The sequence below is a fragment of the Pezoporus wallicus genome, unplaced genomic scaffold (assembly GCF_028554395.1).
Source record: "Pezoporus wallicus isolate ANWC-B61680 ecotype Strahan unplaced genomic scaffold, APGP_CSIRO_Pwel_v1 contig_8421, whole genome shotgun sequence".
NCBI lineage: Eukaryota > Metazoa > Chordata > Aves > Psittaciformes > Psittacidae > Pezoporus > Pezoporus wallicus.
The window spans coordinates 70,719-95,173 of NW_026635209.1; the positions used below are offsets into that span (position 1 = coordinate 70,719).

General features: G+C 40.1%; 1 protein-coding gene across 3 annotated transcripts in view; it reads left to right on the top strand.

Annotated features, from left to right (window-relative positions):
• Positions 1–24,455, top strand: part of LOC130600613 (protein BANP-like) — a 104,875-nt gene that overhangs the window by 60,652 nt on the left and 19,768 nt on the right. For all 3 annotated transcript variants that reach the window (XM_057412085.1, XM_057412103.1, XM_057412094.1), the window contains one exon: positions 1,339–1,578. In XM_057412085.1, the coding sequence (XP_057268068.1) occupies positions 1,339–1,578 (240 nt within the window). The remainder of the gene's footprint in view (positions 1–1,338; positions 1,579–24,455) is intronic.

A 24,455-nucleotide genomic window follows, 5' to 3' on the forward strand; every position in this document is an offset into this window, starting at 1 on the left:
GGATCTTTATGATCTTAAGGTCCTTTCCAACCCTAACTGTTCTATGATTTGATGATTTGTGACTTTATATAAATATGGTAAAGTTCTAAAGGAATTTATTGAAAAATACACCATGTTAATTGAATGACTTCTTCACATTTTTACCCTTCTGAATGCGTGTGGAAGAACAATGAAACATGATAAAGCTCTAGTATGGGAAGGATGAGTGTCTAATAAGTCAGGAAGCTTTGTTTTACTCCACAAATTTAAGCAAACATAGAAATCAAATCCAAATGATCTGTGTCAGTGAGCTTTGAAATAGGACTGGAATGTTCTATCTAGTTCCATCCAGCTCCTGTTAGCATTGTCAAGACTTGTACTGGAAATTTTTTAAATCTGGAATGAGAGTCTCATCCCAGGTCCTGTGTTGCAACCCCTGCTTCAGTAGGGATTGGTCATCCTTATGAGCTCAGTTCTGCTTTCTCAGTAGTCTGGAAGGCACCAACTTTTCTCATTGCCTTCAAGGATTAATTTCAAGTGAGGGCTTAGTATTCCTCTTAAAAAGAATAGGCCAAACTGAAAGGCTGGGGGACAGAAATAAAGAACGTTCTTGTATATAAATGTGTGTGTATGAACAAGATAATTTGGGAATAGTTCTGCTGCTAATAACCATGTGCTTGAAAGAAGATGCACTTGGTTGATGATTTTGTAGATAATATAATTTTGTAGATAATATAAACTATTGACTAGTAAATTTGAAGAAAGATCAAAGTTTTGATTGGGATCTCTGCCAAGTTTGAATGATTGCTTGAAATACTGTTTTTAAGTGATTAAATAAGTTATGCTCACTGTTGCTTATCATTTAAATTTTTAAATTTATCACCTTGCTTAGACTTATTTTAATCCGATGCTTCTGGGGGAAAATGTGGTTCAAAGATGCTAGATTCTTGAAGTTAGCTGTACTTTATGGAGTAGCAGTAATCTTCATTTTTAGGGGATGACTAACTTGATGAATGAGAACACTGTGAGTATAGTGTGTTCTTTCAGCTGTTGGTATCTAGTATGAGACACTTTAAAAGGAATCTGAGAGCGAGTTAGACATCTGTACTAATTGCACCAGTTCCCCATATAGACTAGAACATTAATGGCAATAACTTTGGTCACCATTGAGACCATTTGAGAGTAACTTTTTATCTGTAGCAAACCTTGTGTGCCTGTAAGTTATGCTGAATTTTCAGGATGCTTACAGAGACTATGAAGAAAACTGGAAGAGCTCATGATAGCTTAAGAAATGCTGACTGTAACTTAAACCTATTTCATTCTGTGCCACATTAGAATTTGCGCAATCTCTCTTTTTAGAGGATTACCCCAATGGGACATGGCTTGGAGATGAAAATAACCCTGAGATGCGGGTCCGTTGCCTCATCACGCCGGCTGACATGCTGCACATCAGCACGAACTGCCGCACAGCTGAGAAGATGGCACTGACATTGCTTGATTATCTCTTCCATCGGGAAATTCAGGCCATTTCCAACCTTTCAGGCCAGGGGAAGCATGGGAAGAAGCAACTTGATCCTCTCATGATTTATGGAATTCGCTGTGAGTATGATACTGAAACTTTTGAATTTATCCTGTGTTGATGAGGCAGAAGTTATCTGCTACTTGCAGTTAAACTAGGTTTTGTAAGAAAGGGGTATGTACTGTTGTTACCAGACAGATGCTTTGTTAGCTTTTGTTTATGAAGGATTCCTAATGGGCTGGTTTAATCTGGTTTGTTGTGTGTATTCAGCAGAAATTCTTCAGTTTTGAAATCTGAATTTGGATTTCTTTGCATCTACCAGCTGTGAGCACACCAAGTGTAGTAAAAATCAGATAAATATTACTTTCTCAGATAATGGAACAAATAATGAAACAAATTATACAAATTTAAATATTGTTCAAGTGTCCAAAGCAGTGTAGTCTTGACTTTTAGGTTTTTTCTTCACATTTTTTGTGTATTATTTCAGAAGACTTGCTTACACTGAGATAGAAGAAATTTGCAATTCATACTAAAGGAGAGATTAAGCTTCATAAAGTCTGTGGATTCATAAGAAATGCATAATTAATATACTTCAGTCTGCTCCAGTGTGCATGGGTCTTTTGCTTATTAAAGCTATTACGTAGTAATAAGCAGATATTACTTATATTGAAGATGCGTTTTTGTCAATTTAAAAGGAATGAAATATGTTTTGCATATGTGTCCCGGGTTCAGCAGTAGTGGTCATTTTTCTCCTTCTTAGTAGCTGGTGCAGTGCTGTGGTTTTGGCTTTCAGCCTGGGAACAGCACTGGTAACACCAGTGTTTTTAGTTGTTGCTCAGTGATGTTTACTCTGACTGAGGACTCTGTCAGTCTCATGCTCTGCCAGGGAGGAGGGGAAATCAGGAGGAAGCAGAGACAGGACACCTGACCCAAACTAACCAAAGAGGTATTCCATACCACAGCACATCATGCCCACTATATAAACTGGGGGCAGTTACCCGAAAGGGCTAGATCATTGTTTGGGTCGGGCTGGGTATCAGTTGGAGGGTGGTGAGCAGTTGTATTCTCTTCCCTCGTTATTATCCTTATCATTATTATTATTGGTGGTAGCAGTAGTGGTTTCGTGTTATACTTTAGTTACTGGACTGTTTTTATATTTTCAACCCGTGGGAGTTACATTCTTTCGATTCTCTTCCCCATCCCTCCGGGAGTGGGGGGAGGAAGGAGGGGGGTGTAAGCGAACAGCTGTGTGGTACTAAATTACCAGCTGGGCTTAAACCATGGCAATATGGAATATAGGGGGCATAATACTAGTTTTAAGTAAAAAGAAGAATCTGGACCATATGCATGTTGTTCATACAGAGCAAGGACATATAGACTATAATAGCCACTAGTTTTGAGTGAACAAGAATGTGGACATAGGGATCTTGCCCTGATAGGGTGACTGGTAGAGGATTACTCTGTGAATACACTGAGGGCAGCCAAGTGTGTTTCATGTACTATGGTGTAAATATTTTTGGGTAAAGGAGGTAGGTGACAGCATCTGGCACAAGTGTTACAGCTCTCATGTGGATATCTTTGCTATACATGTAAAGAGGAAACATATTCAAATGTTAGTGTGGAACTGAGAGAGTCTGAAAATGACCAACTTTACTAACTGAACTAATTTTTAATATGCCAGTAGATCTCGCTGTTAAAAGATACTTTATAGTCACATCTTACGTAGGTCACCAGTGGATTAGTAGATTGGCAATGATTTGTTATACTGGAGTGTTTTGTATGCAATTGTCTATTTGAAATGCCAGTTAAGGCTTGAGAACACAGCTAGAGAGAGCTTACTTTGAATGGTGTTTGAAGAATTTGATGATTTGTTTTTATGCTTGTTAGGACACTGTGTTTCAGTAGTCACATGGAAGAAAATAGAGAATATTTGACTGCTATGCTTTCTTTACACTGAATTGAACTGAGGAAATACAGTCCTATTAACCCAGTTTTGTTTCTCGTAATTTGCTGGCTATCTCAGAGAAATTGATTGGCAGACCTAGCTCCTTCAATTTGCTGCATCAGGCCAATTTTTGTCTTGTTACATACCTGAAACAGAAGACTTCAGGCTTCTACCCAAACATATTAAATTTGTATAGTTAAGGGAGATTATTATTCAAAGTAATTGTGAACTCCAAAACCTTTTTATCTGTTGATCTCAGTGTAAATGATCTTGTTCCATTGTGGTTTTAAAACTTTAGATTTTGTTTGACAATAGTTTTTAGAAACATGAAGAAACGACGCTTGCTCTGATGTTAAAGCAAGTCACAATCAGCCCTTTTCCCTATCGCTTAAATCTGTGAGCACAAATCAAATGATGGAGTTTAAAACTATTTGTGTGGGAAGAACAGGTTTTAGAAAATGTGGGCATGGGGAAGGAATGTGTGCATGTGACTGAGTTTTCAAGGTAGGGATTATGTCATTTATATGAGATCTTCTGACCCTGAAGAAACTGGATTATAAAAGTTGATCCCTGCAGTTGGAAAAGGTCTGCAGTGGCAGAAATGTAACAGCAGTGGATTGCAAGCAGCAGTACTTGGAATGATGGACTGGGCACAGAAACCACTGTCTTTGTCATAAACACGGTTCATAAGGTTTGGGATCCAGGTATCTGAAACATATCTACTGGGAAAAGCCCTGCCATGCCATAGCTATTTTGCTTTCCAAGTCCACAGACCAGCTGTTTTTTATCAGTGAAGTGTTGTTCCATAAAATCTACCAAAACCTGAGTGCAGCACTAGCATGGAAACTAAATTAGGTGGTTGTCCTACCAATGTGGTTTGCTTCTGCTGTGATCAGTATTACTTCGATGCGTTATTTTAAACTAAAATTAAAAATCTAATGTCATCAGCCTTGCATTTGCCAAACATAGCTAGAAAAGCTCAAGCCAATATAAAGGATTTTAATTTTCCTTTTGTTTCAAATTTCTTTAAGCTTGTCAGTGGAAAGATAGTCTTTCCTTTCTTGAAAATGCCAACCAAATCTGCATTTAATAGAAAATATTTTGTATAATATGCAGAAGCTATTGAAAATGAAGAGATGTATGGTTATTAAAAAATCTTGATATACTGCATTAGGTTTACTACAAGAGAGATGAAAGTTTATCTTTGGAAGTATAAGTTTTCACATGTGGTATAAATTTGCTTGTGTGGTGGCAGGGGTATTGAGAGTTTTTGGGCAAGAAACCAAAAAGACTTAAACACACTATATGTCATTAAGTAGCTCATTACTTCAGATCTACTAAAAATGTAGACATTTTTTGGTGAAATACAGTATAGGAATATCCACAGTTGTAATTTTCTCTGTGTAACAGAAAATGCAGGTTTAGCTCTCTTGAGATTTTATAGCAATCTCCATGAATAAGTTTGAAAAAACAGGTTTCCAAATTCAGAATTTTGCATTTATAAGAAACTTGATAGCACAAAGGATAATGTTACATATTGCCTTGGAAAAAAATTGAGAGGGGATTTCTGAAGTACATAAAACAAAATGAGTAGTTCTTAAAATAAGAAATTAGATGAAAAGATGAAAACAAAATAACATTAGTTAAATGGGTTAATGCCACAGAAAATATATGGACTCAGTCAGAGATCAAGATGATCAGACAAAAGCCATTTATTACAAAGCCTTAACCCCTTAAATACTGTTTCTTACATGCACTTACAGTGATTTGGCATATTATGATTGGATACATGTCTTGAAGACCCTTAGTGACTAACATAATTGGTTAAGCACAGGTGTGAGAACTTGACCTTGAAAACTTGCCAACAGTCCACAGTTCTCATTAACTGGGTGAAATCCATCTTCTTCGTATCTTGCTTGTTTAGGCTTCCTTGGGCCTCTCATGGCCTTGCTGTATCTTTCAGGATTATTCAGAATTTATGTACCAATTATCCATTCTCCCATGAGAACACTGTCTCCACATCTCCCCCTTTTTGTTTTATATATGTTTTGGATGACTCTACTTGAGCAGGGGATTTGGGCTAGATCATATCTCCAACATATGCCGACTACAGGCTGCTGGGCCTGTCCCTTTTTTCTCCTGTATGGCTCTCTGGTAACAGGGGAGGCCATCCTTCACATCAAGGTCTGGCATGGCTTGTGTCCCCACTGCTCCACGCTTGCTGGGTTGCAGCCAACAGCGGAGCTAAAGGTTCTTCTTGGTGGCAAACACAGAGGCCAACCCAGTCTTGCCCTTGATTGTGGTAGCAGGCCTTTTGTCAGCCTCAGTCCTTGCACCTTGTTGTCAATGCAGAGTTTCACCTGCTTCATCCAGTAACAAGATGCTACTACAGCAAGGCACACACAAATTTACATTAGCAGAGTAACTATTGCAGGGTGCAGCAGCATGTTGAAGATGCTGATGGCAGCGAGGGACTAGCCAAAGAAATTTCTTACCAGTGGAATTCTCCCCCCCTCTTAATTTGTTCCATTACCTGCTTTATAACACTACCATTGTATTAAAATCTTTCTAGCTTTTGCCTTAGCATTTTCTAGCAGCTACTGCAAATTTCCATACTCTAACATCTCTTTTACAAGTGACAAATCTATATAATACAAGGTGTAGTTTCTTATTAGCAACTAGCTAGTAAATACAGGTGGTTTTATACACAAAATCACAGCCTCTAATAATAGCTACTTTACAAGCACACATATTTAGGATGTTACTTTTCAGTTGCCCCCAATTGATGTTCTGCAGTCATTCATTTTTCTCTTCCTCTATCTCATTCTGCTTGGGGTATTCATGGTCAGCTCCTGTAGCTGAGGCATCAGGTTTTTCCATTCGTCTTGTCCAGCTCATGGCAAGGCTTGACAAACTTTGCAGTCAGTCACCATGGACCTGTAGTCAGGTGGACACAAATATGCCCCCTCCTCCAGGTTATCACTTCTTGAGAAGTAGACAGGTTAAACTGCACATTGCTGCATCTTTGCCTCTTTTTATTTTTTTTTTTTAATGATACAAAGTCACTCACCCTACAAACGCTGGCCTGCTCGATAGCAGCTATAAAAGCCTGCCTGCCTGCTTCAGCAGCAACTATAAATACTTGCTGGCAACTGCACTTTTGCATTAATCCTTTCATGCCTGAAATGTTAAACTGTTACCTGTTAAAAACTTTTACATGAACCCAACAACAAAAAATACACAGAACACCGCCTGCCCTCAACACATGCACGCACACACGTGTGGGATCCCACAATCACAATCCACACAACTACAATATTTGAAACACAAAATCCAGACAATTATTACTCCCACTACAGTCCCACGTACAGAATGTGGCACAAGGACGCTGTGGAGACTAACAGGAAACTAGCTCCGAGAAGCATCATTGCAGTGCGAGGTGGCAGGCTCAGCCTTATCGGGTGTCCCCACAGAGGCTCTGCCTCCCCCACATCACATGAGGCTTGGGCTTTTATACTGACCAAAATGCACACTCATTCTGACACAGGTGGCCAGCCTATGTTGGAAGAAGTGGCCAGCAATATCTACAAAGGTCTCCAAAGGTCGATAGAAACATAGACATACTTAAATTTACCAACTTTTAGTACATGAGTATCACTGTATTAAATGAGTTGTATATGGGGTCCCAAGTCCACAGTCCGTCACAGTATGCCCAGTACCCCTGATAAGAGTATATGAGAGACCTTCCCACCACCTGAAACACACACAGTACGTCTGTATCCCATGCTGGTTTCCCTTCCCTGGAGGTTCGGGGGAGGGGGGATGGGTGGTGGTGGGTGGGGTTGTTTTTTTTCTTGGTGTTTTATTTTTTTTTTTTTACTTTAACGTAAAAAAGGTTGCTCCCTTCACTTTAAGAAGGCCTGAAAACATCCATAAAACGGAAGTCCTAAGCTCAAATTTCAATTCATTCAATCACTGACAAGGGGGGTGTCCTGGGGTGATGCTGACTCTTTCTAGGGTTTCACCCATCGAGCTGGCACCCACCGCAGACCGGAATCTGTAATTTACACACATATAACCTTGACCAGTTAGTTTTACTTTCACAGGACCTTTCCAAATGCCAGTTTCCAAATCCTTGTACTGGACCAGAATACCTGGAGTTTTAGTCATATAACCTGAACCTAATGCCTGACCATGTATTATGGCGGGGGGGGTCATTAAAGTCCCCTGTCAATCACAAAAAATTCATAACAGACACAGCTTTCTGTATCCTTGCTACCGGTGTAAGTCCTTCTTCCCCTGTTTTTTGTTTTTCTAACAACTGTTTCAAAGTTTTCATTCAATAATAGCTTGTCCTGTAAGAGGATAGTTTCAATAGTAACATGGACATATTTCAGTTTCCCAAAAGAGGTTACATGAGTCACATCCATTTGCCAAAGCTGAAGAGGCTAGAGGCCTCGAGGGTTGACTCCAAGGCCTATACCTACTGCTTGGCCTTGACAATCGGGACAAGATTGCACAATGCCTTGGGCATCTGTTAGGGACAGTCCAAACTGTGGAACTAACATTTTTGTTGATTGATGGAGGAAGGCATGGGATGCTCGAGCTTGTTGAAAGGTATTTACAGAGGGTCCTGCCTGTGCTGGGGCAACTAATTTATCCACTTTGTTACTGCCTTCACTAAGCCTTCCTGGAAGGCCTGAATGACTGCGAATATGCATAATAAAATATGTACATTTACGAGTATTCACAAGATGTAATAAGGTTTTTAACAAGATCCACAACCTGTGATTAGCGAATTCTTGTAAAATTGCCCTTTCTATACGTTGAACAGTGCCTACAACATATAAAGAATCGCAGACACTATTAAGAGGGGTGTCAGGCCATTGCTGAAATACTGCAATAACAGCACTTAGCTCTAGTGTTTGTAGTGAATCGGAAAAATGACCAAGTATCTTCTGCTCTTTCCAGCCATCATCTGTTTGCCAAACATATCCGGCTGTGTGATTGATTTTGCTTGCATCTGTAAAGACAGTTAATCCTACAACAGGTTTACTAGAGTAAAAGGTAACATCTTCAAATTGATTATTCTTTAGCATTGTAAACATCTTATGAGGTGGAACATGTATATTAAGAGGACCAACAAAACCTATCAGAGCAGACTGAAAAGCAGAGCTAGATTGTTGTGCCCAGTCTAACCATACCCTGGTAAGTGGCAAACAAATTTGTGATGTATCACAGCCCATAATTTCCTGACGACGTGAACGTCCTCGTACAATCAAAAGAGCAAATACTTCTAACCGAGTAGTTACAGTTTTACGTAATCGATGAGGCAGGAAAATCCATTCTAAAATGCATAAAGGATCAGTCTTTTGAAGATCCCACTGTGCTAGTAGACTAAATGGATGATACTCACTGTTAAAAATAAACAGAATAGCCTGGAAATCTGGATTCCATTGAGAAGCATAAGAGCTAGTGATTTTTGTCATGATGTGATCTAAGGCCTCATACAGAGCTTTTGATAGAACTCTTTTTTGTTCTGCCTTTGACTCACCCTTTAAAAGGGGCATGAGATCGGTCAGATCATCATTTGTGATTCCACACAAAGGGCAGACACATTGGATATCACCCATCAATTTCTGCAGGTCAGACAAGTTTTTTATCTGTGTGGTAATTTTCACTTTTTGAAGCCTAATTTCAGTTCTGGAAACGATCCACCCCAGATATTTCCAAGGGGCTTCACATTGCGCCTTGTCTGGTGCAATTACCAGTCCTGCTTTCGCTAATTCTGATTGCAGCAGGCAGAGCAGATGGTTCTTATTTAAATCTTTGCCTGCAATTAGGATATCATCCATATAGTGATAGATAACACATTTTTCTAGTTTTTGTTGGATCGGTTGCAATGCCCAGGTAACATACAGTTGACAAATAACAGGAGAGTTTCATACCTTGAGGTAAAACAACCCATTCATATCTCTTAGCAGGCTCTCCTTTGTTAATTGCTGGGACAGAGAAAGCAAATTTTTCACTAAATCAATTATTATTAAATCCCAACCCTGAGGTATCATTGAAGGGCTAGGCAAGCCAGGTTGCAAAGCTCCCATGTCTTTCATAACTGCATTGATAGCTCTGAGCTCATGTAGCAGTCTCCATTTTCCATTTTTCTTAGGAATGGTAAATATTGAATTATTCCACGGACTAGTGGATGGCACAATATGGCCTGCTTCTAACTGTTAATTGATCAGTTGGTGAATATGGGACAGCTTTTCTTTTGTCAGCAGCCATAGATCAACCCATACAGGTGTTTCAGTAAGGTATTGCAATTTATAGGTTGTCTGTCCCTCAATGGCCGCCACTAAAAATTTCCTATGGTCAGTTTCATTCCCATTTGACTGAGAGCATCTTGTCCAAGCAATGCAATAGGAGAAGGCATAACACATGGTCTAATTTGGGTATGACTTCCATCAGACATAAGCACATCCACTAATTCTTTACTGATTTGAGTTGATTGCATTCCCCTATTCCAACAACTCCTGCTGAACATAGATAGCTTAATTGTTTGATTATCACAACCTCTTATAGAGACTTGGTCCTCAGGTTTGTGCTTTGCTATGTCTAAAGCAAATAAAATTTGTGTTATTCCCATGGAACCCCAGGCCTGATTTCCTCTAATTTTTGGCCCCATCTGAGGGACTTTTGCCTCAAATGGAATTAATTGAGCTATTTTCGAATTTTCAGGGATGTTGACCGGAGGAGCATGTGTTTGCACCATTATCCCAATATTTCCAGTATAGTCAGCATGAATTATACCGGATAAAACAAAGATTCCTTTCCTCGATGTTGATGTTTGTTCCAGTAGCAAAGCACATAACCCATGACCAAGGGGCCCATTTAATTTAGATGGAATGCAATGAACAGAAGTATCAGTTATGGCAAAATCTATTGCTGTTGCCACATCCACTCCGGCACTCCCTGCGGTGGCAGAGGGGATGCAGTCCAGACACCCTGATTTTATGTCATCGCGCAGGGTGGCATTGCACTCACATTCAAGTTTTCCAACGGTGTCCTATCTTTTTTAAACTTTGAACGACATTCAATTGTCTTGTGGCCAAATTTGTCACATTTAATACATTTGTCTGCAAAATCAGTAACCCCACACTGGGGGGGGGGGGTGTTGGTGAATTTTCTTTACAGTACGCTGATTTTTAAAATGTCCCATCCGTCCACAATTATAACATCTCGTACCTTTAGTACCCTCACGATCATAGAATCATAGAAGAGTTAGGGTTGGAAAGGACCTTAAGATCATCTAGTTCCAACCCCCCTGCCGTGGGCAGGGACACCTAACGCTAAATCATATCACCCAAGGTCTCGTCCAACCTGGCCTTGAACACTGCCAGGGATGGAGCATTCACAACCTCCCTGGGCAACCCATTCCAGTGCCTCACCACCCTAACAGGAAAAAATTTCCTTCTTATATCCAACCTAAACTTCCCCTGTTTAAGTTTTAACCCGTTACCCTTTGTCCTGTCACTACAGTCGCTAATGAAGAGTCCGTCTCCAGCATCCCTATAGGCCCCCTTCACCCTGACCTTGTTGTAGAAGGGGTTTAACAGCAGCGGCGAAGGCAGTAGCCATGTATCCAGCCTTTTCCTCTGCTGTGTCCACTTTAGAACATGCATCCATCATTTCCTGAAGACCAGCAGATTTTGGCAAAACCTGCAAAATCCACTTACAAGCTGGGTTAACATTTTCCATAGCCAGAGACATAAGCATCAGTTCTTTAGCATTAGATGCCAGATCAATATTCTTTTCGATAGCCTCTGTCAATCTGTCAATAAATTGCATATATGGCTCAGTAGGTCCCTGCTTTACTGATGTATATGAAGGATTAAGTTTTCCTGCTTCTGGCACAGCTTTCAGAACAGCTAAAGCCAATTGCTGTGCTTGCTGTAAAACTTCAATTTAAGAAAATTGAGCTTGTACTCCATCAGGGTGAAATTGTCCCTTTCCCAGTAACATTTCAGATGAAACACCGTGTAAAGGGTGATGAGGATTACACTCTATATTCTCATCTGTAGCCCTTGCAGCAAGCTCCTCAAACCCACTTTTTAAATGTAGGAACTGTGAAGGAGTTAATAAAATTACAGCCACTATGAGACAATCATTTGGAATTAGAACAGTACTAGAAAAGAAAGCAGGTAACATTTGCTGTGTATATGGGGAAGACAACCCATACTGAGTAATTGCTCCCTTAATTTCTTTCATAGGTTTCCAGTCCATAGGAGTCCAGGCAGACTGTCCCTGAGAATTTATAATAACAGGAAATGCAGCAGGAACATCTATCGGTAAAATAGTACCGTCTATGATTGCATCCTGAATGCAGCTTCACCATCTCATGGCACTTGGATTAGCTTTATTAGATGTAGGAGTCGGTGGTAAGGACACATCACAACGACTGATCTTACCTGGTTTTTTCGTTTTTTTCTGGGGCTTACTCCCTCTCCTTCCCCAATTTGTCCAGATGGTCCCGCAAGTCCTGCAATTGTTTATCTAAGGATTTTGTCCATTGTCCCCAGTTCCACTCATTTTGCAGCTCCAGTGGGAGCGATGCAAGCGGTGATTTATGTGGCGGAGGTGGGTATTTATTCGGAGTTACACTCTCCTCCTTAGGAGACTCCCACCCAGACAGAAACCTTGGAGATTAAGTTTAGGGGCAGTAGCAGCACGAAAAGGGTTAACATCAGTTTGTTTCAGTTGCTCAGTAGCTGCTACTGGCTCCCGAGTATCAGCTGGAGCTACCGCCATAAAGGTGTTGTCAACATAGGACTGTTGATTCCCCATCCTAACCCTTTTCCAGACCCGGTTGGTTGTTACCTTATTTGCACTGCGCAGTGTCTTCCGGGCTCACAAGGCTCCGTTCCGAGGCGTCTACCTCCCGATCCTGGTCCTGCCGGATCGAACCCAGCCGACGTCCCTGTGTTTTCCACTTTCTTCGGTGCCACGCGCTTTAATTACTTCAGTTGCAATATGAAAAATAATGGTCTCCCTGTTCGGGCGCCATTTGCCACAGAAAATATATGGATTCAGTCAGAGATCAATATGATCAGACAAAAGCCATTTATTACAAAGCCTTAACCCTTTAAATACTGTTTCTTACATGCACTTACAGTGATTTGGCATATTATGATTGGATACATGTCTTGAAGACCCTTAGTGACTAACATATAATTGGTTAAGCACAGGTGTGAGAACTTGACCTTGAAAACTTGCCAACAGTCCACAGTTCTCATTAACTGGGTGAAATCCATCTTCTTCGTATCTTGCTTGTTTAGGCTTCCTTGGGCCTCTCATGGCCTTGCTGTATCTTTCAGGATCATTCAGAATTTATGTACCAATTATCCATTCTCCTGTGAGAACACTGCCTCCACAGGTTAATATTTGTTTCATCCAGAATACATCCCCATTTTTTAAATAGCATAGGAAAAAAATATTACCTGAAAATACCTTATGCTAAAGTCTGATTTTTTGCTTGTCCTTGGTTCAGCTGTAGCAGTCATTTTTCTCCTTCTTAGTAGCTGGTGCAGCTTTGTGTTTTTTGACTTTCGGCCTGGGAACAACACTGATAACACTAATGTATTTAGTTACTGCTCAAATGTTTAGACTGACCAAGGACTTTGTGAGCCTCATGCTCTGCCATGGAGGAGGGAAAGCTGGGAGGAAGCAAAGACAGGACACCTGACCAAATTGACCAAAGAGGTATTCCACACCATAGCATGTCATGCCCAGGATGTAACTGAGTTACCCGGAAGGGCAGGTTTACTGCAGGATTGGACGGGGTATTGGTCAGTGCTCTGTCAGGCTGGGTGGGGCAAGTTATCGGTCAGCGGGTGGTGAGGTGTTGTGTTCTCTTCCCTTGTTATTTCCTTTGTCATTATTATTGGTGGCAGCAGTAGTGATTTGTGTTATACCTTAGTTACTAAACTGTTCTTATCTCAATATGTGGGAGTTGCATTCTTTTGATTCTCCTCCCCATCCCTCCGGGAGGAGGGGGAAGGCAAGAAGGGGGAGGTGAGAGAGAGACTGTGTGATTTATGGCTGACTGGGTTTAAACCATGACATCGCTATATGATAAATGATATATCTTCTGTTTCAAATGCCACAATGCTTTTAAAGATACAATTAATAATGTAGAATAGAAATTGGGAATGAAAGCATGGTGTTTCTGTTATGTCATCACCTGCGACTCCTCGAATGCTTTCATCAGCGCTGCTTCCATACAATTCTAAACATCCATTGGACTGACTATGTGCCAAATGTTTCTGTCCTTGAACAGGCAGGGGTCACCAGTATCGAGGCCTTATTGCTGAAATTGCAGCTGCGCTGGACAGGGCACGTCTCTAGGTTGAAGCATCACCGCCTCCCTAAGATCGTGTTTTACGGTGAACTTGCCAGCGGTTGCCGCAAGATAAGTGCCCCAAAGAAGAGATATAAGGACTCCATGAAACAATACCTTAGCCTTGGCCGTATTGACTACCATCGGTGGTCCACCTTGGCCTCCAATCAGGAGACTTGGAGACACATCATACATAATGTTACTGACTCTTTTGAGAACTCACACAGAACCAGTCTCGAGGAGAAAAGACAATGTAGAAAGAATTGCACCCCGCCTATACCACCCAAGGAGACCTTTTGTGGTGCTTTTTTCAGCCGGATTTGCCTATCTCACATTGGTCTTTTTAGTCATCAGCGCGCTTGTAGTAAGCATGGGTAAAGCCCTTCCCAAATCTTCATTCACAAAGTCAAGCCATGAATACTGCTTCTGGTGAAGATGGGACCACTTTTCTACTGTACTACTTGTAGGAGATCTTAATACACTTTGTTACAAGAGTCAATCACAGCTACATCCTCTTCAGAGGGCTGCTCAAATGAAATTAAGCACTATACTGCTTTAGAAAATTCATTGACACGGTAGCGCTTGAGACCACCCACATGTGTTTAATAGGAAACATATTTGACTCCTGCTTAATTGTGTAGCATATGTCAGATCAGCGTATGTATATATGTGTGTGTATATATATATCCTTATGTGCAGAACCCAAATGTAATGCAGACTGGGCTGGTTTAAGCAATTCGTAACTCACGTCATGTAAAAACTGCAGATCACAGTAAGTCAGTATTGTTTCAGCTTTTCGTTTGCTTGTAATGAAGATTTTGATCTTAATAGCAATGTGGGATGAACAACAAACATACCACATTTCAGTTCAGTCTTTCTCAAGCATTATCATGCTTTTAAATACCGGAGGAAGGGGAGTAAGTAGCTTCTCAGAGACGGTTAGCTCTAATGTTTCTCACTAGTGGATCTATTTTATGAGATACTGTAGACTGTTGCTATTATGCAGAATGCTTTATATAAATGAACACTACAGTTACTCAAGATGTACATTATAAATACAGAATGTTTTGGTATTTTTTGGTTTTTCATTTTCACTTAAAATTCTTTTTTATTGTATTTTTATAAATTATACCCATTTTTCCTTTTATATACTTTTTTCTTTTTTCTTTTTTCCTTTCTTCATCTTTGTATGCTTTTTGTACTTTCTGTCTTCCTTTCATTTCCTGTTTCTAATTCTGGGCTTCATGTGTCTTATTTCTTAATATCATACTAGTCACTAGCTATTACACTGTGTAGTGTGTGTGTATATATATATATATAATGGTTTAAAACAGTGTTACACCTAGATGCAACAGAGATCACTACAAATCTTGATTACCAGCAATTGTAGACATGTATCTAGGCCTTGGATTCTATCCGGACACTGTTGGAGAACATAAAGAATAAATTTTTTCAATTTGGCTTTTTGTCCTATCTCTTGAATATCTTATCAGCACTAGAAATGGATGATTTCCTGTAAATGCAATTGTTGTGACTACATTGCTAATTGTTTTTTCAGTCTGTCCCCCTTGAAGAACCAGACTTAAGAATCAGTCACGGTCTGGGTACTCTTGAGGACTGAGGGAAGAACTTGGTTAGTGGCAGTGCTCAAGGTAGTATTTGTTGAGGACCTCTGATATTTTCTTTTTAACCCGTGCTCCTGTTTCTTCATTATGTAGCATATTAGTTAACCTTCCAAGCTATAGTGATCTAAAAAGAAGTTGTGTGGTTTGTATCTGCATGGATGAGATAATCTTGTGATCCCATTTTCTTCACTTAGTAATAAATAACATGGACTGTAGGTCTTTGGAAATAAAAACTCACTTCAGCCTGTTTGTCCGAGGACTGCAGTGTTATCAGATGCTGCAGTGCATTTCCCCTCAACTGCCAGATCATGGCTTAGAAGTATGACAGGCTTCAGTTTACAGTTTGAAGGGTTGAGTATAAGCAAACAGGAATTGGCCTGGTTCTGCAGCATTTGTGCCTGTGGCAGTTGCAGCAGGTTCTTCTGAGCCATGTGCTATTCAAAACCTCTACTTGAGTCTTGTCAGGTGGAGGAGGTCGACTTGCTAAAGTTAAGAAAAGCTGCTTTGTGGTTCATGCTGAAGTCCATGAGAGTGGTGACTTGTTAGGGGCAGAACTTGGAAACAGAGGAGGGAGAGTTTGCAGCTGTGTTGAACTATCTCATACTCAAGAAGAGAGTTCAGAACATCTTTAAATGGAAAGAAGTGAAAGAAAGCATTTCTGTTGTGTTTTTCTTGTATCCAAAAAGCATTAGTGTGTGCTTGTGTTTTTTTGTTGTTGTGTGTGTTTTTTGGTTTTGGTTTGTTTTTTTTGGGGGGGTAGTGTGTGTGTTTGTGCCTTTTTTTTTTTTGTGGTGTGGTGTTTTTTATTGTTCAGTACCCTCAGGAAAGGCAGCAGTGCTGCTTTTTTCAAATGTTATCTTCCTCAGAGCAGCAAAAGTCTGGCTTCAGTTTCAAATAGCTGCTTCTCTGTGAATTAATTAAATGTTGCCACATAAAGGAAAGTGATAACCTTTTTTGAGGCTAGGGAAGAAGATAATATGAGAACCCATTGAGTTTATCTCGGCACTGCAGTTCTCATAAATGGCATCAATGCTGGTACTTGCTTACTGACTTTATGTAAGCACTGTAATTTAATGCTGGCTGTTGTTTTCTTCTTTTCCGAGCACTTCTGTTTATTTCAGTTACTGACATGTCCAGTTACTGTTTAATAAGCTGAAAGAAAAAAAAAAAGGCAGCAATTTTGGGAAATAAAAATTGTTGGCAGTGTGTTTTATAGAATCATAGAATAGTTAGGGTTGGAAAGGACCTTAAGATCATCTAGTTCCAACCCCCCTGCCATGGGTAGGGACACTTCCCAATAAACCATGTCACACAAGGCTCTGTCCATCCCAGCCTTGAACACCGCCAGGTATGGAGCATTCACAACCTTCCTGGGCAACCCATTCCAGTACCTCACCACCCTAACAGGAAAGAACTTCCTCCTTACATCCAATTTAAACTTCCCCTGTTTCAGTTTGAACCTGTTATCCCTTGTCCTGTCACTATAGTCCCTAATGAAGTGTCCCTCCCCAGCATCCTTATAGGCCCCTTTCAGATACTGGTCTCCATACAGCCTTCTCTTCTTCAGGCTGAACAGCCCCAACTTTCTCAGCCTATCTTCATACGGGAGGTGCTCCAGCACCCTGAATCATCCTCGTGGCCCTCCTCTGGACTTGTTCCAAAAATTCCATGTCCTTTTTATGTTGAGGCCACCAGAACTGCACACAATACTCCAAGGGAGGTCTCAGGAGAGCAGAGTAGAGGGACAGAATCACCTCCTTCGACCTGCTGGTCCAGCTTCTTTTGATGCAGCCCAGGGTATGGTTGGCAGGTAGATGACATCATCTGCTCTACCTCTGTCCATCGGTTCCATAGCCACATCATAGAAGGCCATTGAAGTGGTCAGGCAGGATTTCCCCTTAGTGAAGCCATGCTGGCTGCTACCCACCACCTTGTTGTTTTTCATGTGCCTGAGCATGCCTTCCAGGAGAATCTGCTCCCAAGATTTTGCCAGGCACAGAGGTGAGACTGACTGGTCTGTAGTTCTCTCTTTCCTTCTCATTTCCCTTGTTGTCTTTGCATTATACAAATGATGAATTTAATTTTCCACTCTTAAATGTAAGCAGCTGCTTAGCCTGTTGGTTGCTACTGTGGTTGCATATAACTTGATTGTGCATGATGTGCTGTCAGGTGTTTGTGAGTTCTTAGGCTCTACAGAAAGAAGAAAACTAATACATTAGGTAATTTGGACCATCTCTTTCCAGCCAGTGCACAGTTGTTCCATCTTGTCAATACTTTTCCGCTTTGTCTGGATTTATGTAAAGTATGTGCTGAATTTTGCTGGTCCTCACTTCTTGAGAGGCAGCTAAAACCAAACAGGTAAGCCTGTGCTGTTTTCTCAGGGACTTTAAATGTTGCTTGTGGAATGTGTGATGAAAAAGGGGTGTGTTCTCTAAGTTGTATGAACAGTGTGCTCATTGGGAAAGTTACTGCTACAAATAAGAACTTAGCTGAACGAGTATTGTTTTTTGTTGGGTTTGTTGTGGTTTTTTTTTCTTTTTTTTTTTCTCCTAAAAAGTCAAGGGAGTCCTGCATGGATTTTGAAGTCATTACAAATTCATGTATTAACAAGCCCCAAACCCTGATGTCAGCAAGAAGTATTGGACCATTTATAATCAGTGTGCTGCGTGTGATATCCAAGGATCATCTTTATCGATACTGAAGATCCATATAAGCTATGAATCTACAAGTGAAATAGAGGATTCTTTGTATCACTGTTTTACTAATCACTGGTTTTGTGTGGGTTTTTGTGTTTTTTGTTGATTTTGGGGGGGGGGGGGGCTCCATGCATGGAACTTCTCCAGTGTTATGACTGTCTGCAAAGTAGTTACTCCAGTGTTCAGCAGTGGTGTCCCTTTAGGGCTGAATGCTGAAGAATGCAGAGCATGCTTTACTCATCTGTAGAGGAGGCTGGTGGTAACCCAGTACCACTTGGGCTCAGTTCCTGCATAAAGTATCCTAATGAACTTTCAGTGTACTCCAGACAAGAAATATTTTCTTTACTATTGAAGGCTTATAAATGACAAACTTGAACTTTAGCTGTGTGGTTTTAGAAGATTCTTCATGTCCAAGTATTTTATCCCTGTCGTTTTGAGAGGAAATGCAGCTCAGCCACCTAATGCAGGTTGATAAGCGCAGCAATAATGTACATTCCTCTGGAAAGCACCATTACTGCATGCAAGGGAAGCTGTGATTTCCCAAAATCTCATAAACAGAATTCCAGAAGGTTGCATAGCTTCTCCTTTCTGGGTTTTGAACTTTCTTTTCTCCATTTCACAAGGGTTAAAGAGCAAAGTGAGGAGATGCCTTGAGCTGACTGTAAGTAAAGTGTAAATAAATTCCTGCAGCATTTAGGTTTCTGTCATGCTAGTCCTTTCCAAGCCCACAAACTCCTTCGGAAGGGGAGAAATTTTCATTGTTGATTCATAAGTGAGTGACGTGTGGTGGTGTTTGGCATCCAGATAGGCTCCTGATGCTCTGTGGTGAGGGCTTATGTAATGGGATGTCTCAGGAAGAGGGTGGTTAAAGCAACAGCCTTCCTTTTTCCATCGGTTCTGCCACTGCTTCTGTCAGATCACATTGTGCTGCTGTGTAAAAGATAAACAGTTGTTTAATCAACTTCACTGTAAGGTTGTGGCTATCAAAAATGACCTGATGTGTGGTTATTTGCAGCAGCTCCTTAAAATTGGAAACATTTTGATCAAGCGTTATTGCTTCCATTTAGGTGATTCCATTTGCTTTGAGTATCGGACTTTGATTTCAAACATTAAGTTGATCCTTTGGCAATAAACACATCATATACTTAGGTATGTTCCATTACAAAAAGATAAACCTTGTGGGATTGTTTCTTCCCATGAGTGAAAGAAATAGTAAGATCCTTGTTTGTTGACTGTGGTCATAAATGAACACTGACATTTTGAATGTGCAAAACTAAAAAGTAAATTTAAGTGAAGGCTTAAGAGCATGATATCCTCTAATTGCCTGTTACTACAAGCACATTAGGTATTTATTTTGCAAGGAGATTGTTGGTGGCTGGGTAAGTCAAACAAGTGCTGGAGTCTTTAGGTCCTAATTTTCATGAAAAGCTATTTCAGCTGAAAATGCTTGTACGGTCTCTATGGAATGCTGCCACTGCAATTCTTAGCTGTACAGCTATATCTATATGAAGTATGTAATGTTGTTTTAATGTGGAGACCCAAATGTTGCAGGAATAAATATATTTGGGGAGGATATGAAACAGATCTTTTTTTCAAGGTATCTTGCTTTATTTGCTGTGTCTTTTTGTGCTCTTTTTAATTTATTTTTTATTTTTTTAGAGCAAGAAATGCATTTCCTTTTAAAAATGAAGGAAAAAAATAGAAATGTATGTATGTCATTTGTCCAGCATCATCATAGTGGAGTAACTGTCATGTGATATGTGAACTATAGCAAGCCTGTAGTGCATGACATGAAAACTTTTCTGTTCTGGATTATGAAACCTATGATTTGGTCTAGAATTATTTTTTCATGGAGTTGATTTATTCATTTAACGAGTTAGACAATGCTTTTGATAATTAGGCTTCAGTTATTAAACAGTTACATTTATGCAGGTGTTGACATTATGTCGCCATCAGAGAAATGTGATCGGAAGACCCCTATGGGAATGCCTTATAGCCACTGGTATAACACACCATGTAGAGCTTGCTTCAATCACAGTGTATGGCCAGGAACATGAAAAATACTCTGTTTTTCATAGTGATTAATTCAGTTGCTTCCATTTCATAGCACATCTTGTTCTGCAGTCCTGCTAACCTTTTGTAGCACTTGGTGTATACTGCAAGGGAGCTGGAGATTGAGCAAACATACACATGTACAGGTCGAAATGCTGTCAATTCTTGACAGAATGGTAAATTTGAGGTTCCACTAGATGGCATTATTTGCATGGTTTTGGCTGTCTCTTGTAAAAATAAACCAGGTTCTCCTCTTGGTAAAAGAGATAAAAGTAGACTGGCTGTTTTTGTTTAGAAGAGGGTATATCAGTGGAATTTGGAGATTCTAGATACTGATTAATTTTATTTTAAAACTTCTGGTAGGGTCCTGTAGCCTGCATGGGTCCTTTTAATTTGTAGACCAAGGACATTTAAACTAAAATTTAATTTTATTCCCTCTGGTTCTGTAATTTGTTAAAAATGACATATTCAGGAAAATATTCTAAATAAATATTAATAAGTGTTAAATATATGGACAAAAAGCTTTTAATAAAATAAAAAATAGATGTTAAATATTGTGATAATTGGAAGGTCGTTATTATTTCATTTGTGGAAGAGTGCATTGCCAGAATGAAGCCTCAGCCAGATCTGCATATAGCCATCCAGAATATGCTTACTTTTCTTATGTAGTGTTTGGTTTCAAAATGCTTTAAATCTTTTAAAATGCAAAACATTCTATCTATGTTTTACAGAGAGCAAGAACAGAGAAAGAGAAACCTCATGCCTTTGGAGTTGTACAGCTTTCTCATAACTCTTTTTAAAAAACCCTAACAAACAAAACACTGGAGCCCACATACTTTACCCAAAGCAGCAAGATTTTTCTAGCAATTCCTTGTGAAAGGTGAATTCTCTTATGGAGCAGGCCTTGGTATGCTTGAGGCAAATGTGAAAATTAAATGTGGTTCCAGCCACCTGTCTGCATCCACGAGATGTTCAGATCTTCAGCTCGACAGAGGAAGTTGTAACAACTGAAGCACTGAATAATTCAGTTTCACTTTAATCTGTTGAGACATGAGCCTATATGTGCAAAGACTTTTTATGCTGTTAGGTAGATATTTAAAACAAGGTCACTTCTGAACTGTTTCCTCAACACAGAGTAATTTGACATTTTGAAGAAAGCTTTCTTGCCTGGTTTAGTGTTCTATTTGCATAGTATTGTTATCAGCAGATGTGTCTAAATAGTGTAATATATATTAGAAAGGAAATTTTCATTCTAAAAGGGAAGCAGTGGGTGATAGGATGTTGTCCTGGGTTCAGCTATAGCAGTTATTTTTCTCCTTCTTAGTAGCTGGTGCAGTGCTGTGTTTTCAACTTCAGTCTGAGAACAATGCTGATAACACCAATGTTTTCAGTTGTTGCTAAGTAAGGCTTACTCTGATCAAGGACTTTTCAGTGTCTCATACTCTTCCAGTGAGGAGGGGCACAAGAAACTGGGAGGAAGCAGAGACAGGACACCTGACCCAAACTAGCCAAAGGGGTATTCCATGCCTCAGCATGTCATGCCCAGTAGATAAACTGGGGGGAGTTAACCAGAAGGCACAGGTCTGTGCTAGGGTCAGGCTGGGTATAGGTCAGCAGGCAATGAGTAATTGTATTGTGCATCTCTTGTGTTTATTTTTTTATTTTCCTTTTCCCTTTTTAGTTTTATATTTTCTCCCCTTGTTTTATTCCTTATTATTATTACTATTGGTGGTAGTAGTAGTAGTAGTTTAGTATTATACTTTAGTTACTGGACTCTTCTTATCTCAACCTGTGGGATATACATTCTTTTGATTCTCCTCCCCATCCCTCTGGGAGTGGGGGGGCGGGGGGAGGAGTGAGTGAGTGGCTGCGTGGTTCTGAGTTATTGTCTGGGCTTAAACCATGACAGATGTTATTTCAACCCACCCTGTTGAACTCAGTGAATTTATAGTAGTCACAGTTTGGGACAGATGGTGTCTTTGTAATTGCAAGACTGGTGTTACTGGGCTTGTGGGGAGTATGAATGGGATGGTGATAGGCTGCTGTTGCTTAAGTGTGCAGAAATTTATGCCTGCAGTCTCACTTTTATTTCAGCTATCTTGTAAAAGGTATGAAAATACAGCGTTTAGAGTTTGGTTCCTTAATGTGCTGACATTTGTATTAATGTAACACCCACATCATGATGGCATCTGGAGCCAGGAGAATTATGCAATATGAGCGATCCACTCGTGGATAAAACTTTTTTTTAGTGTCCCTAAAGTTAGTCCTTATTCCCTAAATCATCTAATCACATGCTCACGCTGAAGACTGCAAGCTTTGTGGATGCTTTTCACATCTGGAGTGTTTCCTCAAACATGTCTGGCTTTTTCAATTGTGTTCTTCATGGTATTTCTGAATTTCCTTGCTCTCTTCTAATGACAGATTTAATTTTCATACTGTAGGTAAACAATTTCTGGGTATTCATTGTAAAGCAGTTGTAAAATTAGCAATTGTGTTTTATTATAAAGTTATGTAAGATAAGACTCCTCGTGATCTTGAGTATAGGCTTGAGTTTTTAGTATCCAGGTAGAAAGGGATTTGATTAACATGGAATTTTGAGGTTTATATATTATAACTTAATTGAAGAGTATAATAAAATAATCTCTTTTCTATGGAATATTATTTGCAGAAATCCTCTTTAACCATCTCTCCTCTACCTAGGGAAGTGGGGCATTTCTTTTCTTTAAAACCTGACAATTGAAAATTTCCAGAAAAAAAATCAGACTTTGTGAACACTATAAAGTGTTTGATTTTTCTATTTTGCCATTTAAAATATTCTGGTTACAGACACAGGTTTAGTAAACCCTTCTCTAGGTATGTGTAGTAGAATAGGGTTTCTGTTGTATTTGAGGCTGTTTGTCAGTACCCCCCGACTGCAGTTTGTATTACAGCATGTGCACACTTCAGTCCCTAGTAGTCTGTAAATTTATAGCTGTTTGAAAGGTATGAGTGTAATAGTAAAAGGAACTGTGGAAATAAAATGGAAAACAGAGTAATTGCTTGGTAGCTGAATTTTCCTTCCCTCCTCCCTCTCTCTCTGAGTTTTTTAACAGCTCCCCCCATCTCTTTTTGGATGCTATTTAGCCTGTGGATGAGAACCATGTTATGGAAAGTAATTATCTGGTGACATGATTGATGTTCACAGGCATGTGACGCTGGAGAAGTTGCCAAGGTTCTGCCATCCCATCAGTTGTAATGGGCCAAGTTTTCCTTGTCTGAGGATGATGTTGCTCTCCCCTTCCTGCATCCTTTTGCCCAATGCTAAACACTTTGGAGTTGTGGAGGGGGAAACTGCATCCCAGTTGTGGAGCTCCCCCCCCCCGCTGTCAAATGAGTAAACAATTACTCCTAAAAATCGTTTCAGTATGGTCAGTGCATGAGTGTAATTATGTTTGAAGAACTGAAGCCTGAAGGTGCAAAACTTATCCATCTCTGGCAGTGTTCAAGGCCAGGTTGGATGGAGTCTTGGGTGACATGTTTTGGTGCAAGGTGTCCCTGCCCATGGCAGGGGGATTGGAACTAGATGATCTTAGGACCTTAGACATTTCCAACCCTAACTATTCTAAATGAGTCTGAATCATTAAGAAATAACTTCAGAGATGCTTAATTTTTTCCTCTGCTGTTTAGTACAGCAGATTTTGCCATATGCTATTCATTTAATAAAAACAATTCCAAATGTATGACCCTTATGTGAAAAAATGCATTTTGTTAGCCAAGCCCTCGAATAATTGCCCATCTTCATGATTCTGTGCAGACAGAATCTGAAGTCTTTGCTTTTCATAATATCCATCATATTCTTGTTAATTAAAAAAGTAAGTTTGTTCATCAGTTTAATCATTTGAATTTGGAATAGGACATTGTCCTGGGTTCAGCAGTAGCAGTCATGTTTTTCCTTTGTGGTAGCTGGTGCAGTGCTGTGTTTTGACTTCCAGCCTGGGAACAGTGTTGGTGAAGCTGATGTTTTCGGTTGTTGCTAAGTAATGTTTACCCTGACCAAGGACTTTGTGAGGCTCATGCTCTGCCAGGGAGGAGGGGAAGCTGTGAGGAAGCAGAGATGGGGCGCCTGACCCGGGCTAGCCAGGGAGGTATTCCATACCACAGCACGTCATGCCCAGGGTGGGGGGTAACTGGGAGTTACCCGGAAGGACACGGGCTTCCGGGTGGGACTCGTTTCTTGGCCGGTGGTATTGTATTCTCTTCCCTT